The sequence below is a fragment of the Somniosus microcephalus genome, chromosome 11 (assembly GCF_052327205.1).
Source record: "Somniosus microcephalus isolate GS21.2 chromosome 11, FLI_Smic_1.0, whole genome shotgun sequence".
Classification (NCBI taxonomy): Eukaryota; Metazoa; Chordata; class Chondrichthyes; order Squaliformes; family Somniosidae; genus Somniosus; species Somniosus microcephalus.
In genome coordinates, this window is record NC_140997.1 from 94435704 (window position 1) to 94447890 (window position 12187).

The window sequence follows — 12187 nt, forward strand, 5'->3', positions numbered from 1 at the left end:
GCATATTAACCTGGAGAAATGTGGGTTGACTTCAGGTGGCATAGTGGTTAGCACTGTTGCCTCACAGCACCAGAAACCTGGGTTCGAATCCGGCCTCGGGCGACTGTCTGTGTGGAGTTTGCACATTCTCCCCGTGTTTGCGTGGGTTTTCTCCGGGTGCTCCGGTTTCCTCCCACAGTCCAAAGATGTGCGGGTTAGGTTGATTGGCTATGATAAATTGACCCTTAGTGTTAGGGGGATTAAATACGTGGGGTTACAGGGATAGGGTGGGATATGTGTTGGTGTAGGGGTTACGGGGATCGGGTGGGATATGTGTCGGTGCAGGCTCGATGGGCCGAAATGGCCTCTATCTGCACTGTGGGGTTTCTGTGATTCTGTGTGAAAGGGACATTTCATTCGCAGTGCTTTCTCATTCTGTATCCCCAGACTGACATTCACTGAATGAGGTTTGGGCCACTTGGTTCCATTAAAGCTCCAACGTTGATATTTTTAATGTGCGCTATGAAAACGAATTAAAAACTCGACGGTTCACTTCTGTACTTATAACAGTGCGGCAACAGGGAGGGAACAGGGACTTATGAAATCGGTTTTAAACCAATTTCCATCGGATTTATTTCTTGAGGGGTGAATCCATAAAAAATCCCCCCGTTGTTTTCTTACCAAAGATAAGGTCTGGAGATGTGTGTATATTGCAGCTATATTATTAGGGGGCAGTTGGAAGCACCCTGTAATGATACAGCCATGTTATTAACAAAATGGATAGGCTGCGCACAACGACAGCAATATAGCATCGATAGCACAAGCTGCAAGATTAAACTTCAGCACCAACAGTGTCAGCTGTGGCTCAGTGGTAGCACGCTCGCCTCGGAGTCAGGAGGTGTACAAGACTGCACTGTGTCTGGATGGGTGGGGTTTGATTGACCCCATGGTCTTTCCCTGTGCCTGGACAGTCCCCACTGCTCACAGCGCGCGCAACTGCGCAATCACGAGTTGCCCGCTATACGCCGTGGCAGCGTTATATGACAACTACCGCTAGCTGACCAAACCTTCTTACTGCCAGACCTGGAAGCTGCGCTTTGTTCTGTGCAAGCGCAGTATTTACAATGTTAACGCCGGGGAGCGGCCTGCGTGGGACCTTTGAGATTACCACGCGGCCACGCACATTAGGTGAAATATTGCCCTCGACCCCGAGCTCCGCAGCACCAACATTACCCTGACCGCAGTAATCAGGAGACTGAGGGAGCTGGGCAATCATTTAAACAACCCAAACACCTCATTAGGCCACTACATTTCAACTGCGGGGATTATTGTGCATGAACTGGTATTTTTGTTAAATATAAATATATTTTAAGAAACATGCATCAGTTTTTCTTGAGCACGTCACTTGTACAATATCATGGGGGTGATTCCGGAAACCGCTGTTTCTGCCCGAAATATACAGAGCTCTTCAGACCCTATAACCTGCAACTTTGATACGGAAGCTGACGCAAATGGATATCAGTTATTGCCTTTTAGCCGATATAAGAGACTGCCTGTTTTATACATGGTCGTTTTAAGTGGTGGGGACTGTGTCTGATCGTGACCATTGCCAAGTGAAGCATGTATTGACGGTTTAATCTTCGCAACAAAGGGACAGACATGAAATCCCTCGTTGAACCCCACCCCCCCCGCCCAAATTTCCAGCATGGTCGAGCTGCAAAGCGATTCTACTGTCAGGGCTCAGCACTGATAGCAGCAGCGACGATACCAAGTAGTGGGGGGAAAAAAATCACTTTAAAAGCTGAAAAAAAATCACTCCCGTCAAATCTGGTCACCTTTCTGATCATTCTGGGCAACGTTTGCCTGTCAGTCACCCCATACACGCCCCATCACATCAATAAACTGTCATGTTAAGTCACGAATATGCCCATCCTGTGCAAGCAAACTGCAATACTTACATAGAATTTACAGCACAAGCCATTCGGCCCAACTGGTCCGTGCCGGTGTTTATGCTCCACACGAGCCTCCTCCTAATTCTCTTCATCTCACCCCATCAGCGTATCCTTCTATTCCTTTCTCCCTCATGTGCTTATCGACACTGTTAGTTGGAGCCCTGCATAATTGGCTCGAGCTACCAGTCTGAATCGTTACATTTTCAGAATACACCAGGGGGCTTCACATTGCAGCTGACGGCAGTAGCAGCTAATGAGGATTACTGGGCCGCGGAGCTCGTACTGAACTAATGAAATTACAGGAGGCGGCCAGCTTCTCTAAATGCGCTCCTGCTTTAGTCTTCACCCAGGGAAATAACTGGGGAGCTCTGCTATTTCGCTGCTTATTTGAAATCAGCACAGACAAATTTAACGCTCCGTTGGGTTTTAAGAGTTTTCAACGAGACAAAAGCATTCACAATGCAAACATATCACAGTGCGCAAACATTTTGTTCCGATTCCCTCAAAGTACAATCCCTCCCGCACTCAGTGATGCCAATATCAGTGCGTGAATGAACGGCCCTGCAAAGACTGGGAACGCACCCAACCATGTACGCAAAACCGATTAAGGGTAAAATTCAAGTGTGCCCCCAATCCCTCGCCTGACAAAAGGACTTGCAGTTACACAGCATTTCACATTCTCAGGATGTCTCAAAGCACTTCACAGCCAATTAATTACTTTTGAAGGGCGGTCATCACATTGGCAAACACAGCAGACAATTAAAAAAAATAAATTCCTGGGATATGGCAAGGCAGCCCAAACCCAGGGTGACACTCCGGTGCAGTACTGAGGGAGTGCAGCACTGCTGGAGGAGCCGTCTTTCAGATGAGTGCGGTGGACGGCTAGTGCGGGGTCGGACAGATGTACTGTGCAGGAGCAGAACCAGTTATTTCGCACACCTTAACCGATTTTCTGCCCCAATTTCATGGTCAAGGTGCGTTAGCCGAGACTTGTTTGAACCGGGTCTCAGGCGCGAGTATGTGAGCCAGGTCTCGGGGGGTGGGTGTGTGTGCGTGAGCATGCGTGTGCGTGACAGTGCGTGAGTATAAGTGGGTTTGTGTGAATGTGTGCGAGAGTTTGAACCAGTTACTGCTGAGGCTACACTGAAACATACAACAGCTTCTTCAAAGGAAATGTAGAGGATGGCAAGCTTGGCCATTGGGCAAGTTGTGTCGTTTCAGCCAGACAACCAGATCTCAAGAGGTTTCAGCTGTCAAAATGAACAATTCCCCACTGCCTTGGCTCGGAGCACGGGGCGGACTCGGCAGTGATTCTGCAGGAGGCAGGAGCTGCCAGTGGAGGCTGGCATCATGCACTGCCTGGGCAGGTGTGACCACTGGTCTCAGCCCCAGCCACTGCATCTAATTGCAAAAACTAAGTGACAGCTGCTTTCCTGTGAATGAAGAACTGCCACATCGAACACACTTCGGCGGCAGCAGAAAACGTAGCTGGACCTTTATGCCAGAGCAGGTAACCACAGGGGCCTGAGAGCACAGGCTGAATGCCCTGCTGAAATTGCTGCCATGCCTGGGAATCCACTCAGTCAGATTACCGTCAGCATGAATTTGCTCAGTCCCTGGAATCAATTTGGCCATTAGAATTCCAAACACAAAGCACTGGATTCTGTATAACACACACAAGGAGGTTACAACTGGTGCTTTCTTTTTAATATCTGCAGCTTCTCCCAATGCGTGGAAATTATTTGGAATCATAGAGCAGACCCTGGGACATGTGCTGGAAAACAACCACTTATCCCAATTAAATCCTGCCCACCTCCACTGTAACAGCACTTAGCAGAGAGGTCAATAACCAGGGGGCATAGATATAAAGTAATTGGTAGAAGCATTTGAAGGGAGTTGAGGAGAAATGTTTTCACCCAGAGGGTGGTGGGGGTCTGGAACTCACTGCCTGAAAGGGTGGTAGAGGCAGAAACCCTCATCACATTTAAAAAGTACAGGAAACTTTCTGGTATCCGGCACTGACAGGACCGAGCTGGTGCCGTACCATCAAAACTGCCGTAGAAACCAGCGCTAATGTTAAAACATACGGAGCTTTTGAGCTCCATGTGAATCAACAAACCCTGTTGCAACAGCTTCAAAACAGTCGGCCGCAGCTTAAAAGCGTCTCTGTAGCTAAGCAACAGCTTCAGCTAGACCTTGCAGAGCCTGACTGGAATAAAAAAGCAACGAGAAGTAAAAAAACTTATAGGAAACGGCTCCTGAATTTTGCCGGTAGATAGAGTTTTCCGGACATTTAACCTCTGGTTAAACGAAAGTTTCCTGTACTTGGATATGCACTTGAAGTGCCGTAACCTACAGGGCTACGAACCAAGAGCTGGAAAGTGGGATTAGGCTGGATCGCTCTTTTTCGGCCGGCACAGACACGATGGGCCGAATGACCTCCTTCTGTGCTGTAAATTTCTATGATTCCATGGGTATTGGGTGCAAATAATTTTATAACAAGCTCGGTAATTGCCTTGAATCACAAGCTGCACTCCTGCAGTCAAGACTCGAACTCATCTTTTGCTGAAATATTGGTGATGCTGCAAAGCTGGCTTTACGCCTGGAAGCCAAGGAGATAATGGCCTCCCAACTATCTGCGTGTCAACCCATCATTACCAAATGGCACGCAGTCACAAGACGTTAGTCACTTGCCCAAGGCTGAATCATCTGTAAGCAGTCCTGACGTGAGAGTTTAGGCTGACTTAAAGCTGCATTTGAACTGAAATAATCACCAGGGGCATGGTTAACCCTGAAACTGCTGGCAAATTCAGGTAAGCTCTAAAACATCGGGAATATCACACACTGACCATAAATATATATCGGGAATAAACATCAGGAATATCACACACTGACCATAAATATCTATCACAAACATACCTCACACCAATATTTTACCTGCACTCACCTCAGCATCCCTAAACCTGTCCTATTTCCTCTTCTGTTTAATTTTAAACTTTAATTTTTCTGCCTTTTGATCTTTCTTTGGTATAGCAGCACAGAAGGAGGCCATTCGGCCCATTGTGCCTGTGCCGGCTCTTTGGTAGAACTATATTTCAGGTTGCGCTGAAATATATCTATAATAACATTTTTCACCCCCACTTCTTTTTCATCTGCCATCCTGTTCCTCTCAAGTTGGAAAGGTGTGGGTTTGAGCCCCACTCTAACACACAATCAGGGCAGATTCTCCAGCAGGGTACTGAAGGGGAGCAGGAGGGGCCGTCCTCTGGATAGGACATTAACCCAAGGCCCAGCCTGCCTTTTCCCGCGGATCAAATGGATGTTAAAGTTCCCATGGCACAGTATGAAGAGCGGGGAGTTGTCCCGACATCCAAACCGACATGCTCCCCTCAACCAACAGCACCAAAATACACACATTAACTGGCCATTCATCTCTTTAAGGCATGCGGGATCTTGCTGTGTGCAAAATGGCTGCTAGGTTTGAAAAGTGCTTCGGGACATTTCTGAGAGGCGATAAGGTGCGGTATCACTTTAAGAGGTAGGAACTTTTTAATTAAAAAAAGGATTAACTGAAATTTTAATCCAATTAAAAAAATCAACACATCAATTCTAATGCAGCAGGCATTTATTCGCTAAGAATCTTTGGGTTACTGGATCGCTAGCACAAGAGACATCCATTAGCATGAATAATTTAACAGGGTCTGTGCAGACCTGTAACAACAACCAAGATTCACCAATGCTGGGCTCAGATCACACACAAAATCTAACCTGAATAGCTGAAATACTAAACTTACTGTCATCTCCTATCTTGTAATCTCCTAGTCACAGTTCAGTTCCGACACAAACTATTTCCTGTTATTCTACAGATTTAACTTATCTTTACATTGATAACGAGGGACCATTTATATTATCATTCCCTGAAGTACATTCCACTGAATTGACCTCAATTCCCAAAGTGTTAGAGGGACGTATGTTACCTGATCGGATTGGAGGAAGAGTATGGAGTGGTCAGGAATTTAGTTCGGGGGTGGGGGGGCATGGAGGAGACGGGTCTGGTGAGAGCAGGGGCGGAGGAGTTACAGAAGGTTGCGAGGTTGGAGGGGGGCAGGAGACTGAGCCAAGGGTGGTCGAGGAGGAGCCCGAGGCACTTGAATGGAAAGCCTCCATGTTGAAGACAAAGGAATGCAGGCGAACCTTGACGGAGTCGTATTGTATTATCAATAGGTTTAAAACCCATTCGGCTCGATATTATACACGGGAGGCCCCACAGACTGCAAGGCTCACTCACTGCAGCACTTGCTACAGAACCTGCTGTCACAAGACATTTGAAGTGTATTATCTATATTTGAACCACGTAATCTAGGCTGACACTCCCAGTTGTGGTGCTGAGGGAGTGCTGCACCGTCGGAGGTGCTGTCTTTCGGATGAGACGTTAAACCAAGGCCCTGTCTGCGCTCTCAGGTGGATGTAAAAGATCCCATGGCACTATTTCAAAGAAGAGCAGGTGCGTTCTCCCCGGTGTCCTGGACAATGTTTATCCCTCAACCAACATCACTAAAACAGATTATTTGGTCATTTTCACATTGCTGTTTGTGGGAGCTTGCTGTGCCCAAATTGGCGGCCGCGTTTCCTACATTATAACAGTGACCACACTCCAAAAGTATTTCATTGGCTGTAAAGTGCTTTGGGATGTCCTGGGGTCGTGAAAGGTGCTATAGAAATGGAAGTTCTTGCTTTCTATATTAGGACTGGATACAGGACCTGTTGCTGCTCAAGGGATATCGCACATCAATACGGGTAAAGGGAGCGTAAATTTAAACACTTCCATTTCTGGAGAGACTCGCGGGAGGTGCAGGGAGGACACACTTTACCGAAATCACACTGACTCGGGGAGCCAAATTCCAGGAAACACAAGACAGAAAGGAGCCGGCATTTTGACATGGGACACCCTAAAAAGCAGCTCCTGTGACAGCACCGATCGCTAGGCCCATTATTGCTTTTAATGCAAGTGCCTGGTGGAGGAGGGAAGGGGAAACACAGCCCTGCACCGACAGACTCTCGTGTGAAGAGGAAGAGAATGTGTGACAGCACAGCGAGATTAACACCCGTCATCTGCCACTCGTGCAGACTCTGGGCGTGCACGTTCCAATCTACTCTTTCCATTTCAGTTGAATGGCAGCATTGGTAAATTTGTGCTGTACAATGCCATGACTTCACATTCTCATTCACTTTTGTTTCCTCTGCTAAGCCACAATAACGTGCAAAGTTCCCGTTTAAAATGATTCCACGTCCCTGAAGCCTTTACCTGACCAGTCATACTTCATCCCACCCTCACTGGACCCCCGCGCGCTAGGTCAGCTCAATGACGGCCAGAAGTCCCCTGGTACCTCATCCAGCGTAAGGTCAGAAAAAAAACTTCTGCAGGCTATTCGACACTGGAGGGCATCACAGCCCAGCTCGATCCAGTCTCCAGCTTTACAGCCATCTAAACAGGCTCTGCCTGCCCTCTTGGATGGACATGAAAGATCCCACGGCACTATTCGAAGAAGAGCAGTGGCGTTCTCCCTGTCATCCTACCAAATATTTATCCCTAAATCACCACCGGAAACAGGTCACCTGGTCATTTATCACACTGCTGTTTGTGGGATCTTGCTGTGCTCCAATGGGCTGCCACGTTTCCTGCATTACAACAGTGACTACACTTCAATAATTAATTGGCTGCAAAGTGCCATGGGACGTCCAAGGCGCTATATAAATGCAAGATCTTTTTTTACTATCCAACTTTCTTATCGACGCGTCTCATAAAAATACCTTTACAGGTAGTGGAAATGTGGAACTCTCCCCACCCCCAAAAGCTGTTGATGCTGGGGGCCAATTGAAAATGTCAAAACTGAGATTGATAGGTTTTTGTTAGGCGAGGGTATGAAGGGTTACAGAACCAAGGCAGGCAGATGGAGTTGAAGTATAGATCAGCCATGATCTAATTGAATGGTGGAACAGGCTTGAGGGGCTGAATGGCTTAGAATCAGAATAGCACAGCACAGGAAGCCATTCGGCCCATCAGGTCTGTGCTGGCTCTTTCGAAGAGCAATCCAGTTAGTCCCACTCCCTCTGCTCTTTCCCCATGTCCCTGTCATTTTTTCTCCTTCAAGTATTTATCCAGCTCCCTTTTGAAATCTACTATTGAATCTGTATCCACCTATCAGGCAGCACATTCCAAATCCTATCCACTCATTGCGTAATTTTTTTTCCCCTCATGTCGCCTCTGGTTCTTTTGCCAATCACCTTAAATCTGTGCCCTCTGGTTACCGACCCTTCAGCCATTGGAAACAGTTTCTCTTTATTTACTCTGTCTAAGCCCTTCATATTAAACACCTCGATCAAATCTCCTCTTGGCCTTCTCTGCCTGTTCCTATGTTCCCAATGTCTCTTACCACAAATCCACCTGTCAGCAGTGTATTATATTTATAGTGTAATGTATAGATACTTACAGGCACCAAGATCTGTTTGCATCCACAGTCCAAAACCATCGCCTGTAACATCCGGTCTGAAATGCCGCTGAATAAGATGTGCCCGGGGGGCAGACTGGCCAAGTGCAGGTTAAACAGTCGCTTCAGCTCACTTAAACTGAGCACATAGTGTTTCCTGAGCGTTCCCCGCACAAATTCTTTCAGCTCCGCCGCCACGGCCCCGCCCCGCACCCCCTGGCAGCGAGCAGGCGAGGGCCCGTCTGCCGAGTCGCGGGAGCTCTCGTCCAAGTGGACCCCGTTGACCGTCTCGCTCCCCAGCCGCGTGGCTGTGTCCATGGGCTCCTCCTCGCTCAGCGGCTCCTCCTTGATCCTGACGGCGAGCAGAGCGTCCCCAGGAGCCCGTGCACCTGCTCCGTGCGGTGACTTGCGCTGCCGGTAGTCGTTCTCTAGGGCAGCGTGATTATCCCGCACTCTCTCTTTGGCAGCGGCCACCCTCCGTTCCCCGCACACCACCGCAGGCGAAGCTGCTTGAAATGAAGCAAAGGCAATTTGTACAAAAACATTACAAGCTTTGGAAAGCCACTTATCTTTTTATTCCCCTTACATAGAATGTACAGCACAGAAACAGGCCATTCGGCCCAATAGGTCCGTGCCGGTGTTTATGCTCCACACAAGCCTCTGCCCATCCCTCTTCTCACCCCAGCAACATATCCTTCTATTCCTTTCTCCCTCATGTGTTTATCGAGCTTCCCCTTAAATGCAGCTATGCTATTCACCTCAACCACTCCCTGTGGTAGCGAGTTCCACATTCTCGCCACTCTCTGGGTAAGTTTTTCCTGAATTCCCTATTGGATTTATTAGTGACTATTTTATATTGATGGCCCCTAGTTCTGGTCTCCCCCACAAGTGGAAACATCTTCTCTACGTCTATCCTATCAAACCCTTTCATAATCGTAAAGACTTCTATAAGCCTTCTATTTCCTAGAGAAGAGAGCCCCAGCCGGTTTATCCTTTCCCGATGATTGTTATAACCTCTCAGTTCTGGTATCATCCTCATAAATCTTTTTGCACGCTCTCCAGTGCCTCTATATCCATTTTGTAACATAGAGACCGGAACTGTGCACAGTACTCTTGATGCTCGCGCATTGATTAAAATGACATAGATCTCACTTTAACATCACTTTGTTTCATAGTTCCTCCTCATAAGGTGCCAAGCCCTTGTTGGGATAGAGTTCCACTGGTGCTGTCCCTTTGCCCAAGTGCCCATTATTCACACGTGGGCCTGAACCTTGAAAAATCTAAATTCCATTTTTATTACAGGGAGTTACAGGGCTTATACTTAACATTTTTGGGATCGCACTTTGCAATTCTGCTCATTTTTCCATTAATGACGTTGGCCGTAGGGGGAATCACAGCCGAGCCAAACTTTTCATCACCCATAGACAGCCGTGCATTTCCCAGCCAGAGTCAGCGGAGTGTGATCTGGGGCGAGTGATTCTCCCCGCCCAGCCCAGTGACACAATCGCAGAGTTCGCTGGCCGATATCCGCTAACTCTCCACGGACTGGGCACCGAATATGGGGCTTTCCTGAATAGCCCAGCTACCAATTTCAATTAGTAATTAAAAAGTGGAGCAAAATTTTAATTTTCACACATTTAATTCTCACAATTAACAGTGTAAATTCAGAAACAGTGAATTGTTCACACTAAAATACGATACTGTACACGATGCATGTGCCCAATACATACACCAGCTCTTTAGGGCTTATTTTGTGCCTCATTTACATAAGAACATAAGAAGTAGGAGCAGGAGTAGGCCATACGGCCCCTCGGGCCTGCTCCGCCATTCAATAGGATCATGGCTGATCCGAACCTAGACTCACGTCCACTTCCCTGCCCGCTCCCCGTAACCCCTAATTCCCTTATCAGCTAGGAAACTGCCTATCTCCGTTTTAAATCTATTTAATGTTGCAGCTTCCACAGCTCTGAGGTAGCAAATTCCATAGATTCACTAGCCTCTGAGTGAAGTAGTTTCTCCTCATCTCAGTTTTGACATTTTTGAGGCGACTGTCCCCCTTCCTACTGCCGCACACCACTCTCCCAAAGGAGAGCAAAAGCAGGAAGCGAGCTGCTCTCGGGCTTCCGTCACAGCGGTGCACGAGACGGCACTCGGGGAAAGAGCGGCTGGAGGCTGTGCCGTAGACGTCGCCCCTTACCCAGGGTGCCCGACCATTCACTTGGGCATCCTCCCGATGGCACTGGCTGCGTGGGGGATTAACGGGCAAGGTGTTTTCACAGAGATGTCTTTAAATGATGTTACCTTCACTCAGTCTGTGAGAGAAATGCCTTTGGTTCCGCAATTGGACACTGCTAAGCACGTGACTGCAGCATGAACCAATCAGAAAACCCGAATGTTCTTCCATTCAGAAAACAAAAGCTTGTTAAAAAATCTGGGGATAAATTGGAGATAAATTGCTTTTTGGTTGGGTGCAATATTTCAAATCACATGCCACTGCTAAAAGGCCTGAACAAATTTTATTGATGGAACGTGCAGTAATCATGGCCAACGCCATTTATGGAAAAATGGGCAGAATTGCAAAGTGCAATCCCAAAAATTTTAAGTAAAGGTCCTGTAATAAAAATGGCATTCGATTTTTTCGGTCACTGTTGACCAGTGTTGCTGATCACAATTACAGCAAGCACTTGCTATTTTCAGTTAAAAAGGAAAGCCTCGTCCTTTTTGCATTTGCTGTCAATTAAAACCGCCCGGTGATTAAAAGCTGGATAATTTCTTGACGCTTTTACCTGCTCGAGAGTCAGGTTTCTTTGGCATCATGTCTTCCTTGGAGAGATTGTACACTTTTTCCAACCTGTGGATAGAGAAAGCCCCGCATAGTTACAGCTGGGAACTCACCTCCCCATTGTGCATATTTAAATTCTGCAGCCCGTCCCACTAACAGGGGTTAAATAGGAATCTCGCCTGAGCGTTGCTGGATAGTGAACTCTAGGTCAACGTCTCCTGGCTCTGCGATTAGTCAGGAGGCTGAGTTGAAGTCACTGCCAGCGAAAGCTATTCAGTAAGCTCAAGGTCCTAATGATCTCCATTAATTAAAAATAAAAACAAAATGAAGCGCACCCGAAATTAGATTGCTGGTTAAGATTGAACAGGGAATAAGCTGTCAAACTGGTCCACTCATTCTCTCAGCAATCATGGTTTTTAAACATTTATTTCAGTAACTCTCTTGTACCCAACTTGCTCAGACTTTGTAACGGAGAGATTCTGTTATGGAAATAACTCTGAGGGGACAGACTATCGGTAATTCTGGGGGGGGACAGTTTCTACAAGTACCAATGCATCTCACAAACAAGGCAGCTTGAAATGAATTACAAAGCTGCCTTTCCAACACAATGCATAGCAGCCGCTACACTGGAGCTCCCTGGAATGTAATACGCATTCATTTAGTGGCAGCAGACAGCACAGTGAATAGAGAAATCAGAAGCCCAAAGCTGACTAAGAGCTGTTTAACCTTGATTAAAGCTACAGGGTTTTGTCAGTTTTCTCGGTGAAATATTCACTCATCGCACCCAAGGAAATCAGCCAGGAATGAGACGTGACTCTCTAACTTAGCGCTGATATTTGATATCCTGCTACAATGGTGCTCCTGTGGGTGGGAAGGAAGGAGCCAGTCAGTGACTATGTAGAAAGTCTGCACAGAAAGGTTCTTTGTACAAGATACGATTGTATGGTTAAAAAAAAAATAAACCTTCCTATTTTTGTATTGAAAAA

General features: G+C 47.0%; 1 protein-coding gene across 2 annotated transcripts in view; it reads right to left on the reverse strand.

Annotated features, from left to right (window-relative positions):
- The window catches only part of polr3e (polymerase (RNA) III (DNA directed) polypeptide E), a 53273-nt gene that overhangs the window by 18134 nt on the left and 22952 nt on the right, over window positions 1-12187 (reverse strand). The window contains exons 11-12 of one of the 2 annotated variants that reach the window (XM_086001079.1): window positions 11206-11270; window positions 8423-8928 (exon numbers count right to left, since the gene is read on the reverse strand). In XM_086001079.1, the coding sequence (XP_085857205.1) occupies window positions 8423-8928; window positions 11206-11270 (571 nt within the window). The remainder of the gene's footprint in view (window positions 1-8422; window positions 8929-11205; window positions 11271-12187) is intronic. The other variant, XM_086001080.1, reaches the window with a different exon arrangement.